The sequence below is a fragment of the Phoca vitulina genome, unplaced genomic scaffold, assembly GCF_004348235.1.
Source record: "Phoca vitulina isolate PV1807 unplaced genomic scaffold, GSC_HSeal_1.0 scaffold16, whole genome shotgun sequence".
NCBI classification, from domain to species: Eukaryota; Metazoa; Chordata; class Mammalia; order Carnivora; family Phocidae; genus Phoca; species Phoca vitulina.
The window spans coordinates 32084818-32110621 of NW_022589719.1; the positions used below are offsets into that span (position 1 = coordinate 32084818).

The 25804-nt window shown below is 48.7% G+C and overlaps 2 protein-coding genes across 3 annotated transcripts in view; both read left to right on the forward strand.

The window, feature by feature from the left end:
* Positions 1–79: 79 nt before the first annotated feature.
* On the forward strand, positions 80–16844 carry SF3B2 (splicing factor 3b subunit 2). Of its 2 annotated transcripts, none has more exons than XM_032414492.1 (23): positions 80–191; positions 2368–2982; positions 3159–3208; positions 3500–3577; positions 4326–4574; positions 4792–4842; positions 6003–6120; positions 6637–6737; positions 7064–7160; positions 7350–7441; positions 7824–8039; positions 8193–8330; positions 8503–8583; positions 8795–9022; positions 10080–10229; positions 10893–10982; positions 11094–11201; positions 11970–12077; positions 12355–12497; positions 12581–12682; positions 15890–15989; positions 16080–16265; positions 16609–16844. In XM_032414492.1, exons 2-23 carry the CDS (start codon positions 2850–2852, stop codon positions 16678–16680), a joined length of 2691 nt encoding a protein of 896 aa, XP_032270383.1. In that variant the 5' UTR covers positions 80–191; positions 2368–2849; the 3' UTR covers positions 16681–16844. The 2 variants fall into 2 exon arrangements, with proteins under 2 accessions (XP_032270383.1, XP_032270384.1); XM_032414493.1 differs by having other exon boundaries at positions 81–191; positions 3162–3208.
* Positions 16845–18403: 1559 nt separating this feature from the next.
* PACS1 (phosphofurin acidic cluster sorting protein 1) overlaps positions 18404–25804 on the forward strand; it is a 141823-nt gene continuing 134422 nt past the window's right edge. Inside the window, exon 1 of the mRNA XM_032414445.1 lies at positions 18404–18937. Coding sequence (XP_032270336.1) covers positions 18588–18937 — 350 coding nt within the window. The 5' untranslated portion in view covers positions 18404–18587. The remainder of the gene's footprint in view (positions 18938–25804) is intronic.

Genomic DNA, 25804 nt, shown 5'->3' on the forward strand with positions numbered 1-25804 from the left:
GGGCCCGGCAGCAGTGCCGTGGAGGGGGAGGGGGAGGGGAGGGGGCAGCTCTGACTCTCGGGCTGCCCAGGGACAATCTCCGGGTGGCGTCTTCGGATGCGGGCATCGTCTGGCAACCTTGCAGAGACTGGACACCAATGTCGTCAGCTCCTTGCTCTCACTCCACAGAAGGGGAAACTGAGGCCCAGAAGGTATCTGGATACTCTGGCATTGCTGGGCATTCCGGGCTCCACAGGCCAACCTTGGGCTGGTGGGTCCTGGGGGAGTTAGAGACACAGGGACCTCTACAAGCACCCACATGCCTCCTCCCTCCTCTCCTTCTCCTCCGTCCACCTCCAGCAGAGAAGCACAGCTCCAGCCTGAGGTCTGGTCCCATCTGCCCTCGCACTCCTGGGGACCCTTTCCTTCCAGCCCCTGCTGCTGACCCACTCCTACTCTCCAGCTGGACTCCAGACCCACTCACTCCTGACCAGAGCTTTAGCACTTTGTATTGGGAATCAGAGAACCCAAGTTCAACCCTTGTTGAACTTAAGTCCCAGCGTCAAAAGCCAATTCCCTGGGCCTGGATACTTTCAGCTCTCCAATAGCGAGCTGTTCTTGGAGCTGCTCAAGACTGCAGAGATGATACATGTGAAGGCTCTGTGTAAACTCCCATGGAGTTGTGTATGTGTGTGTGTGGGGGGGTGGTCCTGAATTTTCTGCCTTCTTAGGCCTTAGCTCCTACCCCCTGGGGGCTGGGTAGCAGTACCTCCCAAAATAATGCCAGACACCAACAGCCCCACATGTAGTTCATTGGTTCTCACGGACCCCTGCTTTCTCCTCCCCTTTTGGCCTAGTATGGCAAGGAGCTGGGACAGCCGCCCAAACCAGGACTGGAGGGGATTGGATTCCATTCTAGCCCCACACAGGTAGCTATTGTGTGAGGATCCTTGTTAAGAGGTAGAATGGAATGGGGACTTGGAGTCAGGAAAACTGCTTGTGGTCCCAGTTTCGCCTCTTGGGAATGTCAACTTCTCTCTGCCCCTGTTTCCCCTCTGCACAATGGGAGGTCCTGCCCTGCCTGGGTCCCAGGGCTCTTATGATGAGGCCGCACTTGTCCCTTTCTGGCCCTAGTTACATTACCTCCTCACCCATCAGACTTTAGTTTATCTTGCCTCAGCGACCCCTATCACCTTCCCCAGCACATACACATGCCTAGGGCCCTGCAGTCTCAGATGCCCTGCCAGCAGCTCTCCAGTTACAGGGAGCAGAAAGGTGCTTCCTTTGGGTCAGGAATGGTTCTTCCTGTGTGTGCTGACACGCTGGAGGGGAGAGCACCACTGTTATTTCTTCTGTCCTTTCTGGGTTTGGCCACTCCTTTGGGAGTATCTGGAGCCTGGGATGGTGGTGGTGATGGAAAGAGGAAGGATCCAGTCTTGGGCAGGAGGAAAGAGAATTTCCTAGCTAGGGCTAGATTGTGAGCAACCTTCCTGGCACAGTCCTTTTCTGTTTCTCCTAAACCTGGCACCCCATTGTTTTTTCCCCTGCTCTCAGCTACTTCTCTTTGGGAGGCAGTCAGTGAAATGGAGCATGCTGTAAAGAAGATAGGAAGGGTGTGGGTGTGTGGGGAAAATGAGACTTTACCAGCTCTCTCACACAACACACACACACACACACACACACACACACACACACACACACACACGCAGTGAGCCTGTCAGTGAGAGGGCAGGGCTGGAATGGGAAGGGGATCTCAGAGCTAGTGGCGGAGGTGGGGAGAGACACGGAATTGACGGGTCAGGATAGGGAGAGGTGGAAGCTGGACAGGCAGGGGGCATCTGCTCATCCCTCCCTCAGGCGCACAGGCGGCTGCTGGTGGTGGTGGTGGGGCAAGGGAGGCAGCGTCGACTCCGCCAGTAGGCTGGTGGGGACGAGGGGAGAAAAAGTCCTGAGCTCATTTTCGAGACTAAAAAAGATGCAAATCCTGTCGCCCGCAAGACCGTTTCGTTTGTTTGTGTGTTTTTCCCCCCATTAATCATTATGAGCGCCACTTGAACGCCAGGTGCTGCCGGACAGTAAAAAGACCAGGTCTCTGCTCACGTTCTTGGGGAGGAGGTGGGGCAGAGGAGCAAGAAAGACTTTAAACAAATGGTAGATGTTTGTACGTGTTATGGGAGCTCCACGGAAGGAAAGGAAAGCGGGAGAAAGCCTAGTGGAGACATTTGAGCCGGCCTGATAGGTGAAAAAGGGGCTTAAGTGTGGCCCTTCCCCCAGGTCGGCAGCTGGAGCTCAGCCCGCTCCTCTCCGGCTCCGATCCTCTTTCAGCCCATTCATCCATGCGTGGGCCGGGGGTGGGCGGGCAGACAATCAGATACTGTTTTATCACAGGCATCGGCTGCAACCTCCCGCTTGGCGCCCGCAATGCGCGGCCGCTGGCGGAATGAGTCCTTCAGGACTCCCTGAGGAACGTAAGCGTCCCGGCCTCTAACGCCTGAGCTGGAAGTCGGGTCGGAAGGCTGGAGATCTGCGCTCCGGCAGGTCAGACGCGGAAAGCACGCCTTTCGGGAGGGACCATCTTTCCCCGCAGCCCCGCCCCCGCTCCCGCTCCCAGTGTTCCCGGTGCTTCAGTCGGGCACAGTCCTCCCAGAGTCGAACCCGCGGAGAACCGGACCTGCGTACTACAACTCCCAGAAGGCCTCACGGCCAGGCCGCCGGGGGACCCTTGGAGATCCGCAGGGGCTGGGCCTCAATGCGAACGGCCTGTCAATCCTCCAGCGGACGTGGCGTACGGCGCTGCCGGAAGTTCCGGGAAGTGGGCCCCAGGTCTGGCTCGAACTTCCGCGTTGGTCGCGCGCCTTCCTGCGGCTAAGATGGCGGCCGAGCATCCCGAGCCTCCCAAAGGAGAGTTGCAGCTGCCGCCGCCGCCACCTCCTGGGCACTATGGCGCTTGGGCTTCCCAGGAGCTTCAGGCTAAATTGGCAGAGATCGGAGCTCCGATCCAGGGTGAGGAACTCGGGAGGTCAAGAGCCGGGGCAGCGTAGGCCTAAGGGAGAAGCGGAGCCTGGTTACCCCGGAGACCCGGGGGCGAGGGGAGGGGCGGAGGCGGACCACTGGGGCCTGACTTGGTCCCTCTGGCCTGCTCGTCCTGACCTACCCCATTGATCCTGTGCTTTGCCCAGCAGGGAGTCGCGAGGAGCTGGTGGAGCGGCTACAGACCTACACCCGCCAGGTGAGTGTTGGTGGCGGGACATCAGGGGAGGCCGAGTGTCTGGAGAAGGCCTTCGTGACCCCTCGCCACTCGGTCTTAGTTCTACACAGCAAGCAGGGGTTTGCTGTTTCTGCTGGTTTTTGCCATTACCTGACCAGTTGTAATCGTTTCTGTATACGTCGGTTCTCTCCGGTGCCTAGCTCAAGCTCCGGCAGACAGGCACTGGGTAAATTTTGTTGAATGAATGGGAGTGAATGTCGTTTTGTGGAACAGCTCTTCTTGGACTGACCTGGAGTCCTTTCTGTTCTGCAGACGGGCATCGTGCTGAATCGGCCAGTTCTGAGAGGTGAAGATGGGGACAAAGCTGCTCCCCCTCCCATGTCGGCACAGGTAAGGAGGTTGTTCCACTTTATAAGATGATTTCTGTTCAGGGTAGCCCCTCTCACATTCAGTGTACTGGGGTTGCAACTAACAGATTGGACAGGGAGTAATGGCAGCTCTTCAGATCTCCCTTGGCCCTGATCCTTATCACCTTACCCAATGTCTGCTTTTCCAAATTCTACCTGTCATTCAAGGTTTGGCTTAAATGATCTGGAAGCCTGACTTGATTCTCCTTCAGCTGGAAAGAACTCTTTTTGCCTTCCCAGGGCACAGTTTCCATTTTGTTCAGTGAGACATTAAGGCTCATTCCTTGATTTGATTTCATAGCCTTTACATTTAGTGAGTCATTGGGACACACTGGCTCCAGTTTATTTAAGCCCTCTCAACTTTCATGTCCTTTCTGAGCCAGGATTTGAATTTTTCTCTAGGACAATAGCTCTGACCTGGGAACTGTTGACTTCTGTGTGTGGGATGAGGAGTTCCCAGGCGGCCTTTAGAGGTGTCCTCGAATTTCCTGAAATTGTATGCAAAACCTGCGTTCATGGTTTTCTGGGGAGAGAGTCGATAGCTTTCCTTGGTTGGTGCCCCAAAGGTAGCATCTTTTTCTATCGGTATTGCTATAGAGTGTTCTTTTCTTGCATTCAGGAATTATTTGTCATTTGACTTTTAATCCTAGCACCTGGCTCATGGTAGCTCCCCTGCAAATGTCTGCAGTAGGTAAACGTTTCCTAGTTTATGTTCACATTTTTTTCCACAGCTTTCTGGGATTCCCATGCCGCCACCACCCATGGGACTCCCCCCTCTGCAGCCTCCTCCACCACCCCCACCACCTCCACCAGGCCTGGGCCTTGGCTTTCCTATGGCAGTTGGGCCCCGCCCACCAAACTTGGGGCCGCCACCTCCTCTGCGGGTGGGTGAGCCTGTGGCTCTGTCAGAGGAGGAGCGGCTGAAGCTGGCGCAGCAGCAGGCAGCATTGCTGATGCAGCAAGAGGAGCGTGCCAAGCAGGTAGGCAGATGGCAGCTTTGGTGTGGGTCTCATCAGGGTCCTAAAGGGGAAGTGGAGCCTCAGAGAGAGCTAGATCCTGGGGCTGAGCCTTCTGGGAGGGTCTGGACCAAAGACTAGAACATAGACCCTCAGCTGGAAGAGGACCCCAGGAAGCAGAGTTGTGACAGCCTGGCCTGAGGGATGGTGGTGCTGATGTGAGCTTGTTTTCTTTTTTAAGCAGGGAGATCATTCACTGAAGGAACATGAGCTCTTGGAGCAGCAGAAGCGGGTAATGTCCCCCAACCTTTGGCCTGATGGTCCAGTCCATTGGCTGGCACTTCTAATGCTTAGTGTCCAAAACAAGATGCACCATGCAAATTTTCTGTGGAGGTTACCTCATCCTTAAGTTCCAGTATCTTCCAAATAATCCCATCTTTTCTGGAGCCCGGGGATTGGTAAACTGCAGACTGTGACCTGATTTTCTATGGCCTGCAAGTTAAGAATGGTTTTTCTATCTTTAGAGGATTGTTAAGAAAATTAGCAAACCAAGAACATACTACAGCCCTTGCAACGGCCCATAAAGTCTAAGATATTTATTGTTTAGCCTATTAAAGAAAAAGTTTGGTGATTCCTGTTAGACTCTTGTGATGTTGTTTTGGGTACCTACAAGAGGACCCTGGATTCATTTAGTCAATTGTGTTATATTTAGACTAAACGTGGTAGATGTAGTTAGAGAATGATACAGAAAACATTCAGTCTCAGAGGGGTGTTCTATCAGTTGTTCCCTAGAGCGTTACCGGGAGTATTAGAAAGTAAGCATTAACAGGAATAGATATGAAATTATTTATGAAGTGCTATTTTTGCTTAGATTGTGCTAGATCTTTTTTTTCTTTAAAGATTTTATTTATTTGACAGAGAGAGACACAGCGAGAGAGGGAACACAAGCAGGGGGAGTGGGGGAGGGAGAAGCAGGCTTCCCGCTGAGTAGGGAGTCCGATGTGGGGTTCGATCCTAGGACCCTGGGATCATGACCTGAGCCGAAGGCAGACGCTTAACGACTGAGCCACCCGGGCGCCCCTAGATTGTGCTAGATCTTGAGGAGCAGATGTAAGAAAAGAATTCATTGTTCCTTAGAAATTCTTCCCTCTTGGGGAAGAAAACTCTTGTTGAAAAATAGAAGGCCGTGTGTAGCTAAATGTTAAATTCTCTGGTAGAAACCAGGAGTTTCCCGGGGTTTTTTTGGTGTTATTTCCAGGGATTTTCTTTTGTGATGAGAGGCCTCCTCCATTTGGATCAGTAGCCTGGAAGGGTGGGGGTGGTGAGGATGTGTGAACTCGAGTGGTACCTGATTGTTCTCCTTGGACCTATTGGCTAAAGCCTGCATTTGCCAGAGGCTGCCTGCCCAATGGATTTCCAAGCTGTGTCTTCACTCTCACGTCTCTCTTGTAGGCAGCTGTGCTTCTGGAGCAGGAACGGCAGCAGGAGATTGCCAAGATGGGCACCCCAGTGCCTCGGCCCCCACAAGACATGGGCCAGATTGGTGTTCGTACTCCTCTGGGTCCTCGAGGTAAGACCCTGGAAATGGAAGGGAAGGGAAAAGAATGTGTTTGAAAAATCCTAAATGTAAGTATGTATCCTATCAAGTGTGTACAGTTCAATGAATTGTCGTAAACTGAACAACTCATGAAACCAGCACCAGGACCAAGAACCAAAATGATACTAATACCTCAGAAGCTCTCCCAGGCTTCCTTCTAGCCACCCCCCTCTCCCTAAGGGTGACCATCACACTGACATTTAGCAAGGAAGGTAATTTTTAAAATGCGTGTTTTGGGGCGCCTGGGTGGCTCAGTCGTTGGGCGTCTGCCTTCGGCTCAGGTCGTGATCCCAGAGTCCTGGGATCGAGCCCCGCGTCGGGCTCCCTGCTCTGCAGGAAGCCTGCTTCTCCCTCTCCCACTCCCCCTGCTTGTGTTCTCTCTCTCGCTGTGTCTTTCTCTGTCAAATAAATAAATAAAATCTTAAAAAAAATAAAAAAGTAAAATGCGTGTTTTGTCTCTTCTGACATTGGATTTCTTTCTTCTCACAGTTGCTGCTCCAGTGGGCCCCACTCCCACTGTTTTGCCCATGGGGGCCCCAGTTCCCCGGCCTCGTGGTCCCCCACCACCCCCTGGAGATGAGAATAGAGAGGTGAGATTGGTGATTTCTTTCTAGGGACAGGAGAATGTGGTTTAGGAGGATTTTTAGAGAAGGATTCTGAGAGGAGATAGGAGGACTTCCAGGGATGGGGGGTCGGGGAGAGCCATATTTAGTTAAGCATATTTAGGTAGGGCAGGAAGTAGGATTTGGGAGACATTTCTGGGGCAGGGTTTTGAGGTTTACTCTGAGGGGTACTGAGGGATGATTGGGTCCAGTTAGTATTGTTACTTGCTATTTACATCACCTGGCTGGCAGTCTTTCTAGTTTAAGAGGTAGGAATTCTAGATCATTTCCTGTGTCTGGGTTGTCTCTGGCAGATGGATGACCCCTCTGTGGGACCCAAGATCCCCCAGGCTTTGGAAAAGATTCTGCAGCTGAAGGAGAGCCGCCAGGAAGAGATGAACTCTCAACAGGGTGAGTGTGTTGTGTCCCGAGGGCTGCGGGGCAGAATCTGGAGAGGCCGAGGCTGAGTCTGCATTCTTCCATCCTTTCCCCCTGAGGAGGCTTTGAGAGAGAAACTGGCCCTTGGTAAAGAGGAGTTACTGTGGGCGAGTGTCAGGGTCCTAGTGCAAGGGGACTGATGGCCGCCTTTCTCCTTTGCAGAGGAAGAGGAAATGGAAACAGACACTCGCTCGTCCCTGGGCCAGTCAGCTTCAGAGACTGAGGAGGACAGCGTGTCTGTATCCAAGAAAGAGGTATGGGATGGAGCCGAGTCTGGAAGGAATGTCTGGAGACCGTATTTGGGCACTAAAGTAACACCAGTTCAAGGTGTTCAATAAATAATAGCTGCTATTTCGTGCCACTTCCTGTCCTAAGCACCTTACAGATATTTTGTGTTTAATTGTCATAAATCCTTGGAGTTCAGAGTACTGTGTGTGCCTACGTTTTATAGTTGCAAACAGTTAGGTTCTAAGAGGTGCAGGAATTTACTGAGAGGCATACAGCTTGAGAGGAGCAGAACTTTAGAGTCTGACTTCAAGGCCTCTTTCCTCCGTCACTTGGGGAAATTGGATGAGGAGATTAGGGGGCAGGCATGGTGCTTGGATTCTCTGACCCAGTTGGTTTTCCTTTTGCAAGAAAAACCGGAAGCGTCGGAACCGAAAGAAGAAGAAAAAGCCCCAGCGGGTTCGGGGGGCGTCATCTGAGAGCTCTGGGGACCGAGAGAAAGAGTCAGCCCGGTCCCGTGGCTCTGACTCCCCAGCAGCTGACGTTGAAATTGAGTATGTGACTGAAGAACCTGAAATTTATGAACCCAACTTCATCTTCTTCAAGAGGATTTTTGAGGCTTTCAAGGTACAAGGAGCCCCGCATTGGGAAGGGGCAGAGCTGAGCAGGGAAGGGGCGGGGATGGGGAAAGACAGGGTAAGGAGGGCATCTTTTCAGTGCTGGGTTCAGGAACTAAGGAGGGACACAGGGCTTGGGTTTCCACATTGTCTGCCTCCTCAGCTCACTGATGACGTGAAGAAGGAGAAGGAGAAGGAGCCAGAGAAACTTGACAAACTGGAGAACTCTGCGGCCCCCAAGAAGAAGGGGTTTGAGGAGGAGCACAAGGACAGCGATGACGATAGCAGTGATGATGAACAGGTGAGGCCCTCATGCTCCTGGTGGGGAGGTAGGGCCTTGGGACAGATGGCTAAGATGCATCCAGTCAGGGACCATGGTGAACTCCTGCAAAGGAGAATCTCTTTGGGGTGAACCGGGCAGTATGATTCATACCTGGTAGTCCTGCTCAAAAGAAATGATGGTTTTGTTCTAGGAAAAGAAGCCAGAAGCCCCCAAGTTGTCCAAGAAAAAGTTGCGCCGAATGAATCGCTTCACTGTGGCTGAGCTCAAGCAGGTGAGACCCCAGCTGATCTAGCAGATCGAGAGCGTGGCTGGGAGACCGCATGAGAAGCTCGTAAAAATGCATAGGGGTCTTGTTTTGGGGTGGGGAGGAGGGCTTTGAAGGAGGCCTGGGTGACTTAGGCATGTGTCCTCTGAGGAAGAGAAAGAAAGAGTCAGACCTGAGAGGTTAGGGCTTTCTAGTGGCACGTTGCTATGTTTTCCAGCTTGTGGCTCGGCCTGACGTTGTGGAGATGCACGATGTCACCGCACAGGACCCCAAGCTCTTGGTTCACCTCAAGGCCACGCGGAATTCTGTGCCTGTACCACGCCACTGGTGTTTTAAGCGCAAGTACCTGCAGGGCAAACGAGGCATTGAGAAGCCCCCCTTTGAGCTGCCAGACTTCATCAAACGCACAGGCATCCAGGAGATGCGGGAGGCCCTGCAGGAGAAGGTAAGGGACTGGCCAGGGTTCAGATCTGCCCCGCAGATCCACATCTTTAATAGCCTATTTCAAAATCGTGAATGTGGTTCCCAAAGTCTACCTACTTGTTAACTGTCTAATTATCCGTTCTCCAGAAATCAGCACTGCATATGACAGAGGGCGGGAAGGGTGGGAGGAAAAGACATCAGCTTGTGAAAGGCAGACCTGGCCTCGATATTCAGAGCTAGCTCTCCTGCCCCATGCTGAGACTTCTGATTCCGCGTGGCTCCGTTTCCCCCCTTGTCTCCTCATTCCTCCTCTGCCTGCACCTAGCCAGCACTTTGATCTGCGCATGGTGACTCCTTTTCCTGCAGGTGGCTTTTGGCTGTGTCTGCAGTTCCCTGTTCCCAGTGTGAGCCTGATGCACTTTGTGGCTAGAGATTCATGGTGGTTGTGTAACTTCTTAGATTTAAATTTTTAAGTTAAATACTTTGATTACATAATATTTGTGTGTACTGCAAAAAATTTGGGAGGTACAAAAGTACATGATGAAAACTGCCTACCAGTTAGACTCCAGTCACCTAGTTCTGTCCAGAGGCAGCTAATGAGGTCAGTCTGTTGATCAGATGGCTTGAAAAAATATTTATCAATGTATAGCTGAAGATGATTTAACATGACACATCTATTTTGTTCAACATGGATTGTGTAATTTTGAGGGGTTTGAGCAGGAATGATTTTGGTAACTTCTGGAATGAGATACATGAGGTTTCCCTCTCTTTCTTTCTTTCTTTCTTTCTTTTTTAAAGATTTTATTTATTTGAGAGAGAGAAAGCAAGAGACAGAGCACGGGTGGAGGGGGACAGGCAGAGGGGGAGGGAGAAGCAAACTCCCTGCTGAGCAGGGAGCCCGATGCAGGGCTCCATCCCAGGACCCAGGGATCATGACCTGGGCCTAAGGCAGGTGCTTAACTGACTGAGCCACCCAGGCGCCCCTCTCTTTTACTTCTTTTGGGAGCGGGGAGCCAGATCTATGAAGAGCTAAACTTGGTGAATACCTTTTATGACCTGTTTTCTGGAATTCCCGACAGGAAGAACAGAAGACCATGAAGTCCAAAATGCGAGAGAAGGTTCGGCCCAAGATGGGGAAGATTGACATTGACTACCAGAAACTGCACGATGCTTTCTTCAAGTGGCAGACCAAGCCAAAGCTGACCATCCACGGGGACCTGTACTATGAGGTTCGGGTGTGGGGGCTTGGGAGAGAAGACTGGGCCTTTGGTCATGGCTGTGTAACTCTTGGTTGGAAAGGCTTTCCAAGTTGGTACAGTGGCTCCTTTCCTCAGCCTTATAGGATTGTTCCTTAACTCCCCTTGGATGGAGTGGAATTTCAAATCTTAAAATGAGGTAGTTTTTTTTGGAGGAGAGGTTTAGTTCATGTTTTTAAAGTGACGACTGGATAAGGGGCAGAGGCGCCAGTGGTAGATGCTTTTAGGAAAATAGTATTGAGGGTGGGAGATAAGTTTTTTTTTTCCTGATCCTTGAAATAGCAGTCACCATGATACTAGGGAATTTTTGAGGTGGAAGGATCTTGGAGATCATCCTGTCAAGTGCCCTCATTTTACAGATGAGAAGGCAGGTCCTAAATCAGGCCGTATTCTTCTAGTGGGTTAATGTTAGCACTGGGAGTCTTGCTTCTCCCCTCCTTCCTGGCCTTTATTCCTTTTCCTACTCTAGCCAGGGAAAGGAGTGATGAGAATCAACAGGCACTAGGGCAGCTCTCAGTGGGATTTTGTATCTGGTGTGGATTGGGACTTCTCATCTTTGTTCCCCTATTCTCTTGCCACTGAATTCCCAGTGTGTGTCTGGCATTCATAATACAGTGTGCTCTGCTTTTTTCTCAGGGGAAAGAGTTTGAGACACGACTGAAGGAGAAGAAGCCAGGAGATCTGTCTGATGAGCTAAGGATTTCCCTTGGGATGCCAGTAGGACCAGTGAGTGCCAGTTACCTGACTGGGGAAGCCAAGAAGAGAGTGGGAATTAGGGCAGAAGGGAGACAAAGGACCGGGTTGGGCAGATGGTATCCTGTTCTCTTTTTCCTGCAGAATGCTCACAAGGTCCCTCCCCCGTGGCTGATTGCCATGCAGCGATATGGACCACCCCCGTCGTACCCCAACCTGAAAATTCCTGGGCTGAACTCGCCCATCCCCGAGGTGAGCACTGGCCTTTCATTCTTAGCTGCCTCTGCTTTTTAACTAGAGGATGGGTTTTTTTTCGTTTTGTTTTTTTGTTGTTGTTCTCTCATGCCACCCCACCATGTCTCTCTTTAAAAAAAAAAAAAAAAGTAGTTTTTGTTTGCTAAAAAACCTGACGTGCTCACCATAAAACAGTCAATGAGAATTGACAGTTTCCAAAGGTGAAAAAAAAATCACCTGTAATTTCACCACTCAGAAATAACCAGATTTAAAATTTGGTGAATGTGTTTCCAGATACCTGTCTGATATATACATGGCTGGACAGATAGAAATAATTTTATCTCAAGAATGGCATTATGCTTTTATTTTTAAATACGGAGCATTGATTTAAAAAAATTTTAATAGCTAGCAAAGTCATTAAAGTGAAAAAGAAGTAATTGTTAAACTTCAGGTAAAAATTTCTGTCCCTTTAAAGAAATAGATCTTAAAAGCTTCCCAAAGTTAGGAAAAATCAGTAAGAAGTTAAGCATCCTGTTTTTAAAAGTACCTGATTTATTTTCAGACATAATGCACCCTACCATGAAGGCTGAGGTTTATTAGTTGACTCTCTGCCTCCCATCTCCCCATCCTATTGCCTCTGGATTTCTGTTGCTACTACTTTTGTTTTGTAATACATTTAATTCTTCTCTGAAATCATAATTTCCAGAGTTACCAAGCATTAATTCTGTACTTTGTAGTGTATCTGGAGCTTAGTAGTGGAACTGACTTGCATTTGGTCTTTTGCAGAGCTGTTCCTTTGGGTACCATGCTGGTGGCTGGGGCAAACCCCCAGTAGATGAGACTGGGAAACCACTCTATGGGGACGTGTTTGGAACCAATGCTGCTGAATTTCAGGTATAGGCCATGGCTGTCTTACTTCAGGTCATGAAGTGTAGAGGTTGTTGGTTTATAGATTCACTATCAGGGAGCTGGGTGTTTGGAAGTTTCAAAGTCTGAAAAAGGGCATGCATTTTCCTGAGATGTGACTGACGCAAGTTCCCCCCTAGAATATGAGCTCTCTGTAGGCAGAGATTATTGTCTGTTTACTTTTATATCCCTTCAGTTTGCAACAACTTGACACATTATAGGTATGTAGGAAACATTTGCTGAATGAATGAATGATCTCTTTCAGACCAAGACTGAGGAAGAAGAGATTGATAGGACCCCTTGGGGGGAGCTGGAGCCATCTGATGAAGAGTCTTCAGAAGAAGAGGAAGAGGAGGAAAGTGATGAGGACAAACCAGATGAGACAGGCTTTATTACCCCTGCAGACAGGTGGGGAGAGCAGAGTCTGCCTCTGAAGTGGTCTGTCACTGGGGGCCTTCTCTTTACTCCAGAGCTTGTTTCTCTCTTCGAAGTGGCCTCATCACTCCTGGAGGGTTCTCGTCAGTGCCGGCTGGAATGGAGACCCCTGAACTCATTGAGCTGAGGAAGAAGAAGATCGAGGAAGCGATGGATGGGTGAGAGAACCAGGCAGGGCTGAGAGAGAAGGTCTTCCTCTTCCCTTCAGCCTCTGGGTTGGCCAGCTGACTCATTACCCCCTTCCCCCACCTTGTGAACCAGTTATGGAACACCAGCTCTGTGCCAGGCACTGCTGTAAGCAGTGAAAAACACAAGGTAAGCAGCTCATCAGAGAACAAGCTGATTTCAGATAGGGGCAGGATGGTGAAGCAAAGTCAACCAGGTAATGGGATGTGGAGGGATTTGAGTGGTGGGGAGGTCTTTGGGAAGGTCTCACTGAGCTATCTGAGCCGAGAGCTGAATGTTAGGAAAGATCTAACCACAGGGTGATCCAGCGCAGAAGGAGCCGGAAGTGCCTAAGACAGGCATGGGTTTCTCATAGTCTTGCAATGGAAACTCTCTTACTAGGTATGTAAATGTATAGTATTGTTAAGTCTTCTTGATGAATTGACCCCTTTTTCCTGAGATGATCATCTCTTTGCCCATTCTGTTCTTTGTTCCATTTTGCCATTTGCCTACATTTTAGATTAATTGAACATTTTTTTTTATGACTCCATTTTATCTCCTTTGTTGACTTATTAACTGTAAAGCTCTGTTTTGTTATTTTTAGTGGTTGCTGTAGGGTTTATAGTATCCATCTTTATCACAATCTACCTTCAGGTGATAATGCCACTTCTGGGGAGTAGTGAGCACCTAACAGCAGTATACTTCCATTTCTCTCTTCCCAACCTTTGCACTGTTGTCATGCTTTTTACTTTGACATGTTGTAAATCCTACACTGTGTGGTTATTTTTGTTTAAATGGTCAGTTGTCCTTTTTTTTTTAATCTTTTAGAGAGATTTGAATAATTAGTCCTATATTAACTCATCTAATTATTCTCAGTGTTCTTTAATTTCTTTGAGTACATCCAGGTTTCCATCTGGTAGCATTTTCCTTCCACCGGAAAGGCATCCTTCAGCATTTCTTGTTGTGGGTCTGCTGGTCATGAATTCTTTCAGTGTTGGCAGTCTAAAAACTACTTCATTTGTCCTTTTGAAAGATTTATTTTATTTTAATTTTTTTTGTTTGTTTTATTTAAATGTCCTTTTGAAAGATTTTTGATTTTGGTCAGGAATAGGATCCTAGGTTGACAGTAGTTTTTTACTTTTAGTACTTTATTTTGGGGTGGGGGGGCAGAGGAAGAGGGAGAGAGAGAATCCCAAGCAGGCTCCATGCCCAGCATGGAGCCCAACATGGGGCTTGATCTCACAACCCTGAGATCATGATCTGAGCCGAAATCAAGAGACAGACACTTAACCGACTGAGCCACCCAGGTGCCCCTCTCCAAATACATTTCTGTTCCCTTTGCTTTCTCTTCTCCTTTGGTAACTCCAATTATATATGTATTAGATCTCTTGAAGCTGCCCTCCTGCTCACTGATGCTCTGTTCATTTTGAAAATATCTCTTTTTTCTTTGTATTTCCTTTTTTTTTTTTTTCCTTTTAAAGATTCATTTATTTGAGAGAGAGCACGAGCGGGAGGGGCAGAGGGACAGAAAGAGAGAATCCCAAGCAGACTCCACGGTGAGCACAGATCTTAATTCGGGGCTTGATCTCATAACCCTGAGGTCACGACCTGAGCCGAAACCAAGAGTTGGACACTTAACGGACTGTGCCACCCAAGCACCCCACATGCTTGTTAATTTTTGATTGAAAGCCAGACTTTGTAAAATTCACCTTGTTGGGTGCAGGGTTCTTTTGTACTCCTATAAATCTTGTTCAGGTTTGTTTAGGCACACAGTTAAGGTACTTGGAAACGGTTTGATTCTCTCAGGTCTTGCATTTCAGGTTCCTGAGGCAGGACTGAAGTGGTGTGCAGTCGCCTCTCCTACTAGGCACAGGATGTTCTGTATACTCTACCCAGTGCCCTGTTAATCAGGATTTTTAATCAGGCTAGTGAGTTAGGCACTATTCCCAGGCCCATGTGGGCAGCAGGCATTGTTACCACTAGTCCTTTTGGGTGCTTCTTTGCCCGGCTCTGGTACTTTACTCACCTGAGTACTGAGGAGGACCCTCTGTAGGTCTCCTGAGTTCTCAAGTCTCTGTGCTGCTGTCTCTTCTCTAGGACTCTGCCTTGTGATCTCTAGCTGCCTTGGTCTCTCTGGTCTTTCAGCTTCATCCCTTCAACTCCATCGACTAGAGTCCTCTGGGCTCTACATGGGTTCCCTCTCCTTGTTCTGTGGCCTGCAGACTTTCTCAATGCAGGAGGCAGGGTAACTGAAGGACACGCCTCACTTGTTTCTTGTCTCACGCGTTACTCTCCTTTGTTACCCCCTGTCCAGTGACTGGAAGATCTTTGTTTCATGTGTTTTGCCCATTTTTTTTTTGGTTGTTTCAGGTGGGAGGCTAAATCTGGTCCTGTTACTCCTTCTGCAGAAGTCTCAAGCTTTGCATATTCAAGGAAGAAAAGGAGGAAGGGTCATGCGGTTGGAGTATAGTGAACAGGGATTAAGTAAGGGACCAGATTGTGAACCCTTTAGATCATGTAGGGAGGTTGGGTTTATTCAAATAATCAGAAGCCTCAGAGGATTTTGAGCAAAGGAATGACAGGATCTCAACTGTTTTAAGGTGTTAACTCTGGCCGCTATGTGAGAATAGATTGTTACCTCTTCCAGTGGGAGAGGTGGGGAGAGGTCTTGGTTGATATTGGTAGATCTGCTCTTGTGTTTTGGGTGGAATCATTGAAATTCATGGTGAGACTGACTCAGATGGTTCTTGCGCCGGAAGAAGTTTGAGTTCTCTATGTTAGGACTCCAGGTACAACTTTGGGCAGGAGCTGTTCTCGTCTCTTTTCTCCTGCCATCTTCTCTGTACCAGAGTTCTTTTGGAAACTTTTCAGCCTGACCCTTAGCCCTTCTTCACATGTGGGAATCTTAGTTTCTGATCTCCTAAACTTGGTTCAGGGGATCCTTTAACTCAGTCCCTGTATTCCTTCCAGGCTGTATTTCCTGGAATCAGCACTGCTCCACCCCCCTCCCCACCGACCCAGTCCTTTCCTCTCATGGGTCTTTACGACCTGCAGAGGCAGCCTAGGCATCATTTTTCCTTTGGGTGTCTTGGAATTCCTCTGGGAGCTGGGCGGAGGTGCTGCTTGTGTTCTCTTTGCTTCCCCTTCTGGAGACCCTTATGTCCCTTCCTTTTTGGGCCTGACTGCATTGTCCTTTGCAGAAGTGAGACACCTCAGCTGTTCACTGTGTTACCAGAGAAGAGAACGGCCACTGTTGGGGGAGCCATGATGGGATCAACCCACATCTATGACATGTCCACAGTGAGCACTCTTTTGGGGGCTGGGAAAGGGGGCAGAAACGAAGTCTTCCAAGCCTCTCTGTAGATGACAAGACTCTGATCCCTTTTCCAGGTGATGAGCAGGAAGGGCCCGGCTCCCGAGCTACAAGGTGTGGAAGTGGCCCTGGCACCTGAAGAGTTGGAGCTGGATCCCATGGCCATGACCCAGAAGTATGAGGAGCATGTGCGGGAGCAGCAGGCACAGGTGGAGAAGGAAGACTTTAGTGACATGGTGGCCGAGCATGCTGCCAAACAGAAGGTAGGAGGTCACAGGGGAACCCAGCTGGGTGTGAGCCAGGGACTAGGTACCAGGGACTCCGTTTTCAGTGGCGTGGTGTCCTCTAATATGAGAATGAGGGTGCACTCAGTGTCTGCTGCCCTGAGCTTCCCCGGTGCTGGAAACCTTAGAAATCCTCCGGTGGGCTGCCCTCTTTAAGGATGATGAAACTAAGGCACAGGGAGGGGAACTGATCCAAGTCTGAGAATCCAGTTTTAGCACTTTTTCCACAGATCCATGTGGCTGAGTCAGGCTGCCCACCCTTGTCTTGGGGATCAGTGGGTTGTTTCACCTGTTGTAACCTGTTTCTCTTTCTCTCCTCTAGCAAAAGAAACGGAAAGCTCAGCCCCAGGACAGCCGCGGGGGCAGCAAGAAATATAAGGAGTTCAAATTTTAGGTCCCCCTCACACATCTGGTCCTCCTTTAGGCCCTTTGGATGCTTGGGCTTCACACATGGTCCCCAAGAGCCAGCTCTCCCACAATTCCCAAGGGCTTGTCATTTCATGTTCTTATTTTAGACCTGTTTTGTAAATAAAGCTGTTTCCCAAGGAAAGAGATGCATATGTAACACTTCTGATCCTCCTTCATCTTTTAATCCCCTCGTGCAAAAGGACTAAAACAGGCTTTTTCTGCAACTTCAGGGCTGCCTCAGTGACCAGGGGCATGCGCCTGGATCAGATGTTGCAGTTGAGACTGGTGATAAATTCAAAGCCAGGCTGAAATTGTGTCTTACCACTGCCTGCTTTTGTAAGAGGGCTCTCCGGGAAGTACCTCTAGGTCTGGTTTGACCTTACTACTTTGTCCTTGGGGACTAAAAATAGCCAGCTTAGCACCCTGGCTGGGCTGAGGAAGTGCAGTGGGCTTGGGAAGTAGGCCAGGTCAGGCCTTCTTAATAGACCTGTGGCCAAAGGAGTCCCAAGTCCATACCTGGGAGAGAACACAACTCAAAATCTTGATTGTCCTGAGTCCGTGTGAACTCCTGAGTGGTTTCAGTCACCCAGTCTCTAGATGTGGGTGGGTGGGTGGGTGGGGGGCCTGCTTTCTCCAGGTTCTAGTCCTCTGGTCCCAAGAAGTCTTCCCAACAGGCTAGACAAGGTTGGACTTCAGGGGCCCAACAGGCATTTGCTGGGTGCTGAGGAGAGAAGTCATTCTGCTGTTGTACTACTGGTATTGCTTTGCCCAAAGTGCACCAACCAAGGTGCCCATGTCAGGAGACTTCAAGATGGTTTTGGAGATGATGGATGGCTGGGGAGGGGGGCGGAGGGAGGGGGTGTGTAGTGTGGGAGAACCCATGTTGGACGTGGCAGTTGATTGAGCTAAGTCTTGGGAGGAGTAGGATGTTAGAGATTAAACGGTGAAAGCAGAGAAAACATTACAGGTGGACGAGATTGAGGGCAGGGATGAAGGGGCTTGAACTCTAGAATCCCTCCTTGGGGGAGGGGAGCAGTAAGACAGAAAAGGAGGAAGGATGGCTCCTAATGGGCCGGGGCTTAGCTTTATATTTCTTTCACCCTTGCCAGGCAGGGCCTTCTGGACTCTAGGTCTCAGAGCCCACGCACCTATGGTGGAGAGAAGCAGGGACGGAAACTTCACAGCCCACAGGCGCGCGGGCCGACCACTGGGTCGCCTCGGTTCCCTTTGTAGGTCGTGAAGAAACCCCGGGGCGCAGAGCGGGGGTGGGGTGGGGGGGCGGCTAGGTAGGCTGGCGCGACGCGGGCTTTGCCGGGCTCTGGGGATCCGAGGGGCCCGAAGCGCGCTCCCGCGGCAGCCCCCTCCTGGCCGGGGCCGCGCCCCGGAAAAGCGGAGTTTCCGCTGGCCTAGCTGTTGCTGCCGAGAGGACGGCGGGGGAGGGGAGGACCGGGCCGGCTGGTTGCCGCCCGCGCCGCGGATTTAAAAGTAGTGTCCGGCCGGGTTCGGGAACGAGGAAAGCGCGGGGAGCTAGGGAGCAAGGGGAGCGAGGGGAGCGCGCCCACAGGCTCGCCAGGGACGCGAGCGCGAGCCCGGGCCCCGCCCCTCGGTGCTGGGTGGGGCCGGCGCCAGCCAGAGCTCCCCGCCCCCCACGGACACGCCCACCCAGTGTCTCGGCGGCGCGAGCCGCGACAGGCAGCGGCGGGCGAGCGCGAGGACCGCGCGCCGAGAGGCCCCGCGCGTGCGTGCAGCCTCTCGCTCGCTCGCTCGCGCGCTCGGGCGGGCGGGCTGAGGAGACGAGTCGATCCCTCGCCGCCGCCGTGGGAGAAGCCTGGGCGTCCTCTCGGCGTCGCCCGGATCCCCGTAACCCCCGCGTCCCCCACCCCCGGCCGGGCCATGGCTGAACGCGGAGGGGCGGGTGGTGGTCCTGGAGGCGCCGGGGGCGGCAGCGGCCAGCGGGGCTCTGGGGTCGCCCAGTCCCCGCAACAGCAGCAGCCGCCGCAGCAGCCGCCGCCTCAGCAGCCGACGCCCCCCAAGCTGGCCCAGGCCACCTCGTCGTCCTCGTCCACCTCGGCGGCGGTCGCCTCCTCCTCGTCCTCGTCCACCTCCACCTCCATGGCCGTCGCGGTGGCCTCCGGCTCCGCGCCTCCCGCCGGCCCGGGGCCAGGCCGCACCCCCGCCCCGGTGCAGATGAACCTGTACGCCACCTGGGAGGTGGACCGGAGCTCGTCCAGCTGCGTGCCCAGGTGAGCGGCGGGCTGGGGGGACCGGGCCCTCGGGGCCGCAGGGCCGGGTCTGTGACAGGCCCCCCCGCCTTTTCATTCTTCCCCGTCCCAGCGCCCAAGGGAGCGCCCCCTCCCTGGATTCCCCCTGGCTGCCCCGCCTGGCTCCTGCCTGGCTCCTGCCAGGCCTCCCAGGACTGCTCCTGCGGGGGCCCCGCCCTCTCCTGGCAGCCCCACCTTCGGCCTCGGCCCGGGACCACCCTTTTCCCCTCCCCGATTGGGGCCTTCTGGACTCTCAGCCCGGGGCCTTCTCTCGTCGATCTGACCGAATCCGGCCTTCCTGGCGGTCAGTTTCCCTGCGAATGTCACAGACTCTTTTCCTTGCCTCGTTGGCGCCCGTGGGCTGTACATATGTTACATAGATGTGGTATAGATGTCTTTTGATATTATTATTTCCCAATATACTCAGCGTGTGCCAAACTCCGTTGTCACCTTCTGCCAGGTAAAGCCCATAGAGTAACCCTTGAGGCTTCTAGTCTTCAGTACGCACACGTTCATTTGGGCTTCAGATTACACACATTCTGTCCTGGCCTCTGTGCTCTTGTAAAAGTCCTATTTAATGTGTCTTTAAGTGTATTTTTCATCCCCTCCTCCCTCCCCAGTAGCTAGTCACAAATTCTCCCAGCTCTGGAGGGCTACATAAAATTACTGCCTTGTTCCTTAAATTCAATCCATTCCTCTGTCTGTTGGAACCATCTGGGGACTTTCCTTTCATTGGTTAAAATATGCCTGAGTTTGTGATGTTTTCTCTTTCTGTATTGGCAAAGCAGTGTTTCTCCAACTCTTTGGGGACAGTGTGCAGTGTCTTACAGTTTACCCCATGAACAGACACTGGAGCTGGTTTCACCTAGTAAGCCCAGAAAAGTGCCTGGAGGTGATCTTTTTGTCACCTCTAAACTGAGCCGATTCTGTTGCCTTGGAGTTTTGGACTTGCTCCTTATTCTGTTAGCCCAGCCTTGGGTAGATGGATGTGTAAGTGGGGGTTAGGAAGTATTGTCTGGTACCAGCCTCAGCTCTATTTATCTCCCCCTCCCTTTATTTTGAGTCGTTTCTTGCATACAAAATTATACACATACACACACACACACAGATATCTCCTAGATAGGGTATTTTACAAACTGATGAAAAGTACATTTCTATACATGACTCAGCTTAAGAAATAGAGCATTATAAATTATGTTGAAGCCCTCAGGATGCCCTTCCTGACCATATCCCCTACTTCCCCCCACAAAGGTAAACACTGTTCTGAATTGTGTGTTTATTATTTCCCTTGTCTTTTAAAAGTTCTATTGCATGCATGCATCGCTAAACAGTATTTTTTAGTTTTGAGTGTTTTTGAAATTTATGTAAGTGCCGTCACACTGTATGTGTTCTGTGAATTAATTCAGTTGTGGCAGTGTGTTTTAACTGAGCATTAAGCTTGTGAGACTCGTCAGTGGGGTATAGTGGCTCTAGTTTAAATATTTTCACTAACGGATAGAATTTCATTGTATGAATATATCATAATTCTCCTTTTGGTGAACATTTGGGTTGTTTCTTGTTTGTTAACAGGAACAGTAATGCTTTAAATATTTTTGTCCAGAACTCCTGGTGTTCCTTGCAAAAATTTCTTTTGGTTGGCTTTATATGTTTGGGTGGAATTGCTGTTTGCAGAGTATACATCTGAAACATTTTTTAGATAATGCTTAATTGTCTTCCATTCATGCCCCCGCCCCCCCCCCTTACTCTTCATGTCCTTTGTGTTTCAGCATTCACTTCACTGACTTACACTTTCTTTTTTCTTTGTCTTTCCTTCAGGGTAATCAGAAGCCAGATTAGTTTAGTTTGCTTTGGCCAGTGCCCTAGCACAACACCAAACTCAAGTGGGAGTTTAGTGTGTAATGGTCCTTAGCAGGCTTCTCTCTTTCTAGGTAGGTCCATCTATAGTCGAAGTATTTTAATCTACCTCTTTCAAACATAAAAGCACTGTACCCCTTCCTACATTGGTCCAGTGTTAGTAATACATGCTTGCCCATTCTTCCTTCATATCTATCGCTATGCTTGACTGGTGACATTTGGACAACTGCCTTTTCTAGCTTGTTAGATCGAAAAGGCATTGAGTGAACTGGGAAGAAGCTGCTGTGCAAACAGAGGGAGATAAATAAAATCACTGATTGCTGTTGATTCTTTTTTTTTTTTTGTCTGTGCCTGTTGGTCACTGAAAAGTCCATGTAATAAATTATTAGCCCAAGAAACAGCCTACCATCCTGAGTAAATGGATAATTATTATGCTAACTTGGTGTGAGAGGCTTAGGTTGGCTTGTTGTTTTCACCTGCTGGGAGCATGCAGTTATGTCATGTCTACTAACCAGTCCTTGAGATTGTCAGCTGTCCTGCTCTGACTTTGTTTTTCAGCTATCACCCTTGTGCCTCCCAGCTCCTTGTGGAACACTTGTGCTCTTTGGAGCATGCTGTTTTATCTGCAGGATGGAAAACAACACCCTGTGGGGAGAAAATGTCCTGCTATTGGCCCTTCCAATTACTAGAGTCATCTGGTTAATTTGAGGTCTCCTTGTTTACTTGTTCATGTTGTTTAGAATGTATTGGCAATGTGCACCCTGTATGCAGCAGTCTGTATATAGCCTAGGATTAACATTCTTGTCTCATGTAACTTAAATGAGACACAGGCATGTAACATATGTGCACTTAAAAATGTATACATGATAGTGGATTTAAGGCTTTATATATATATAAACTTTTTATGGTTGAAGAGAATACCTATAGTTGGCTTTAAAATGACTAAATTGTTTTATTCATTGACATTTTTACCAGCGTTTTTTTTTTTTAAAGATTTTATTTATTTATTTGACAGAGAGACACAGCGAGAAAGGAGTACAAGCAGGGGGAGTGGGAGAGGGAGAAGCAGGCTTCCCGCGGAGCAGGGAGCCCGATGCGGGGCTCGATCCCAGGACCCTGGGATCATGACCTGAGCCGAAGGCAGATGCTTAACGACTGAGCCACCCAGATGCCCCTTTACCAGCATTTTTTTAAGTTAAAAGATTAATACATGTGCATGATTAGAAATTCAAGCAGTACCGAAAGGTGGAAATTTAAAAGGAAAAAGCCCCCAGTCTTGTCTCTGTTTTCACTCTCCCGAGGTAATCACTGGGAAATACAGTTGGCTTTTAAGATTCTGTTACAAGCAGGTAGGTCTGTTATAGTTCATGAAATTCACAGCTTTAGAAGTTGACGTTGTTTTCTCTCCTTACCAAGTAGTGCTTCCTCTACTATGGCCCATGTATTGGCTAGTGGTGTGGCGACATTATAGGCAGGTGGCATGTTGCTTGATGTTAAGGGAAGAGTTTTAGAGTTTCATCGTTGATCCCTTCTCTTTGGTCCTTGTATGGTGAAGTTTTTTTCCCTGATGTTCTTTTCTCTTTTTGAGTTTCTTCAGTAGGGGAGGCAGAAAAATTATTAAATTTCACGGGTATAGGGGCGCCTGGGTGGCTCAGTCGTTAAGCGTCTGCCATCGGCTCAGGTCGTGATCCCAGGGTCCTGGGATCAAGCCCTGCATCGGGCTCTCTGCTCAGCAGGAAGCCTGCTTCTCCCTCTCCCACTCCCCCTGCTTGTGTTCCCTCTCTCGCTCTCTGTCAAATAAATAAATAAAATCTTAAAAAAAAATACATAAATTTCACGGGTGTACAAAATTTCCTCAGTGGCATAAAACCAATTATTTGGAGATAAAATGTGCTCTGTTATATTACTTACAAACTGTATCACCTTTGTCTTTTGAGTACAAAGCACATTTGCATATCCTTATCTGTATATGCACTTAGGGAAGGAGTTCAGGAGTTATCAGTTGCATTTCTCCTTAGACCACATTTTTTTTTTTTAATTGGGTACCGAAGTTAAGCCTTATTGGATACAACTGTTAGAACCAAAGGAGGTGGCCATGGCTAAGTTGACATGACTAGTCTGCAGTAGAAGTGTTACTTTCATCAAGACGCTTAGGAACAGTTGCCCCTCTAACCACAAAAGCACTAGGCAAGCCAGGATATATTATTCTTATATTCTTACTGTATGCCAAGGCAAACTCTTCCACACCTTAATTTTTTTACCCATTGATTAGGAATACTTTTACTTGCCATTCATTCTAAAATGTGGGTGAAATAAATACAAAATAGGACCTATAGGTCTGTAAGAGAAAGTACTTCTTAAATGATAGATATGAAGTAAATGAAATTGATCAAATAAGAGAGACCTGGTGAAATTTTTATTATTTCCCTAGCATTAAAAGTCTTAAAAGCATATTCGTATCTTAGAAGATTTGAGTTTCACGTTGTGAGTGTTGTAATAGAATATCCTCTCTATCAGGGTAATATTATCCATTGTCCCTGTGGAAGCTCAGATTCCTTAAGTCAAAAAGAGAATGACTTTCACAGAGTCCGTTTTACATGTATTGATTTACAGATCTTTTGGGCACATTAGTGGTTATGTGATTTCTTTTTAAATTAGTTTTCCAATTTCTTAGCTGAGCCAGTAAGCTGCTACTGTTACTGTGCGTGTTTGCCTCAGTGTGCATGAGGGAGGTACAAGTAAGAATATGGGCTGTGTCTTTTCACTGCTTCAAGCCAGGAAGCTTGTCCTGTTTTGGCCTGGACTTGAAGGTTTAGTGCATCCTCCGAAATTTGGAGTTGGCTTGGCTTCCATCCGTGGCATCACATTCTGGGAGTACTTTAGGTGTCCAAGGTAGCTGTAGGAATGCTCATAAGAGTTGGTCTTTTTCCAGTGTGGGTTCAGAGTGGTATTAGAGCTCTTGAGAAAAGAGAGTTTGAAGTTGGTCTTACAATGTCTTTCAGAGGCCCCTTGGGCTGGATTGAGTGAGGTGGTTTGGTTTTAGTTGGCAAGCACGGACAGAATCCTCCCTTCTCTAGGCCTCGTTGGAAGAATAACCAGCATAGCTTCTGATGGTTTTAGAGAATCAAGATGTTTATGCCTAGACACCAACTCTAGAGTATTTTCCTCTTCCTGCCATTCACAGGGCAGTTGTCTGGTTAGAAAGCCTGCTGGGCCTGCTTTCCCTTTTACCTTATTACAGACCAGAGAAGAGCTGCAGTCACAGCTCAGGGAGCCGCTTAGATAGACCTATATCTGGCCTCTACGTTGGATAGAGAAGTAGAGTAGAAGAGCAGTAGAGAAGGCCAGTAAATGATCATAAATTATTGTTTAGCTTATATATCTTCCAGAAAACAGTTTGTGAAAGCATTCCATTTGACATCCACTTAAATCTTAACATCATAAGCTGTTTTATCTTTAAAGCTGTGCTGTCCAATACGGTAACCACTAGTTGCATGTGCTATTTAAGTTAAGATTAATTAAAATTGAATAAAATTTAAAATTCTCTTTCTTAGTTGTATTAGACACATTTCGTGTCACACTAGTCTCATGTGGTTAGTGGCTTCCGTATTAGACAAGGCAGATCTAGAACATTTTCAGGACCACAGAAAGTTCTATTAGATAACACTATTTTTTTTTTTTTTAAGATTTTATTTATTTATTTGTCGGAGAGAGAGCACAAGCAGGGAGAGCGGCAGGCAGAGAGAGAAGCAGGTTCCCCACTGAGCAGGGAGCCCGATGCTGGACTGGGATCATGACCTGAGCCGAATGCAGATGCTTAACTGACTGAGCCACCCAGGCGTCCCTAGATAACACTATTTTAAAAAGAAAATTGCCTAACCATGGTATTTCTAGTATTAATATCTGCAGTTTCTCCTTATTTATTTAATTAAGCTGAATACTTTTGTCCTCTTCCATATTATTTTAAAATGTCCCGTTTTTTCACTATTTCAAGGACCTGTTAGTTTTCTTCTATTAGTTGTTCCCCTTTAAATGTTTTTACATTTTAATCTGCTCACTTCTTGTAGGGAATTTGCTTCCTGGTGCCTGCCTGCCATTTGTTTCCCACAGTTTTAGGTCTTAGTCAATACCTATTGAGAAAACTGTCTAGAAACATTAATTCTAAAATGGCTTTTAGTGGCACCTCGGTGGCTCAGTTGGTTACGTGTCTGCCTTCGGCTCAGGTCATGATCTTGGGGTCCGGGGATTGAGCCCCACATCGGGCTTCCTGCTCAGTGGTGAGTCTGCTTCTCCAACTCTGCCTTTACCCCTCCCCCTGACTTTTTCTCACTCTCTCTCTCTCTCTCGCTCTCTCTCGCTCTCGCTCTCACTCTCAAATAAATAAATAAATAAAAATCTTAAAAAAAAAATAAAATGGCTTTTAGATGGCTAGATTATATGTGATATTAATTTTTGTCCTTATTTTTTTGTGATGATTTCTAAACTTAAAACATGTATTACAGAACAGACCAGTGAATGTTGTTTTAAAAATATATATTTAAAAATACATATCAACTCTACTTGATTATATACCTTAAAGGAGTGAACTTTGCAAATTCTATATTGCAATAAGGCTGTGAAAAAAAGTACATACTGAATGGATAAAGACATGGGGTACTAAAGTTTTACTCCACTCATTACCTTCCTTTCTTGGTTCTAGAATTGCTAGTTCCTTTTTATTGATAGCAAATGTGGTGAATGGGGAATGTTCTAGATGCTGTTTCCCTCGTGGTGGGTGGTTGACAAAGTAGTACTGAAAACGGTACATTTGTTTAATATTTATGTAGATTCTTTTAGACAGTAAAGTGTTTTAAGATACACTCAAGGTCGGGCGCCTGGGTGGCTCAGTTGGTTAAGCATCTGCCTTCTGCTCAAGTCATGATCCTGGTGTCCTGGGATCGAGCCCCGCATCGGGCTCCCTGCTTGGCGGGGAGTCTGCTTCTCCCTCTCCCTCTG

Coding starts and splice junctions, on each gene's coding strand:
- SF3B2 (XM_032414492.1), top strand. CDS start 2,850: ATGGCGGCCGAGCATCCCGAGCCTCCCAAAGGAGAGTTGCAGCTGCCG. Junction 10,983..11,093: donor TTGGGATGCCAGTAGGACCA/GTGAGTGCCAGT, acceptor TTTTTCCTGCAG/AATGCTCACAAGGTCCCTCC. Junction 12,683..15,889: donor ATCGAGGAAGCGATGGATGG/GTGAGAGAACCA, acceptor TGTCCTTTGCAG/AAGTGAGACACCTCAGCTGT.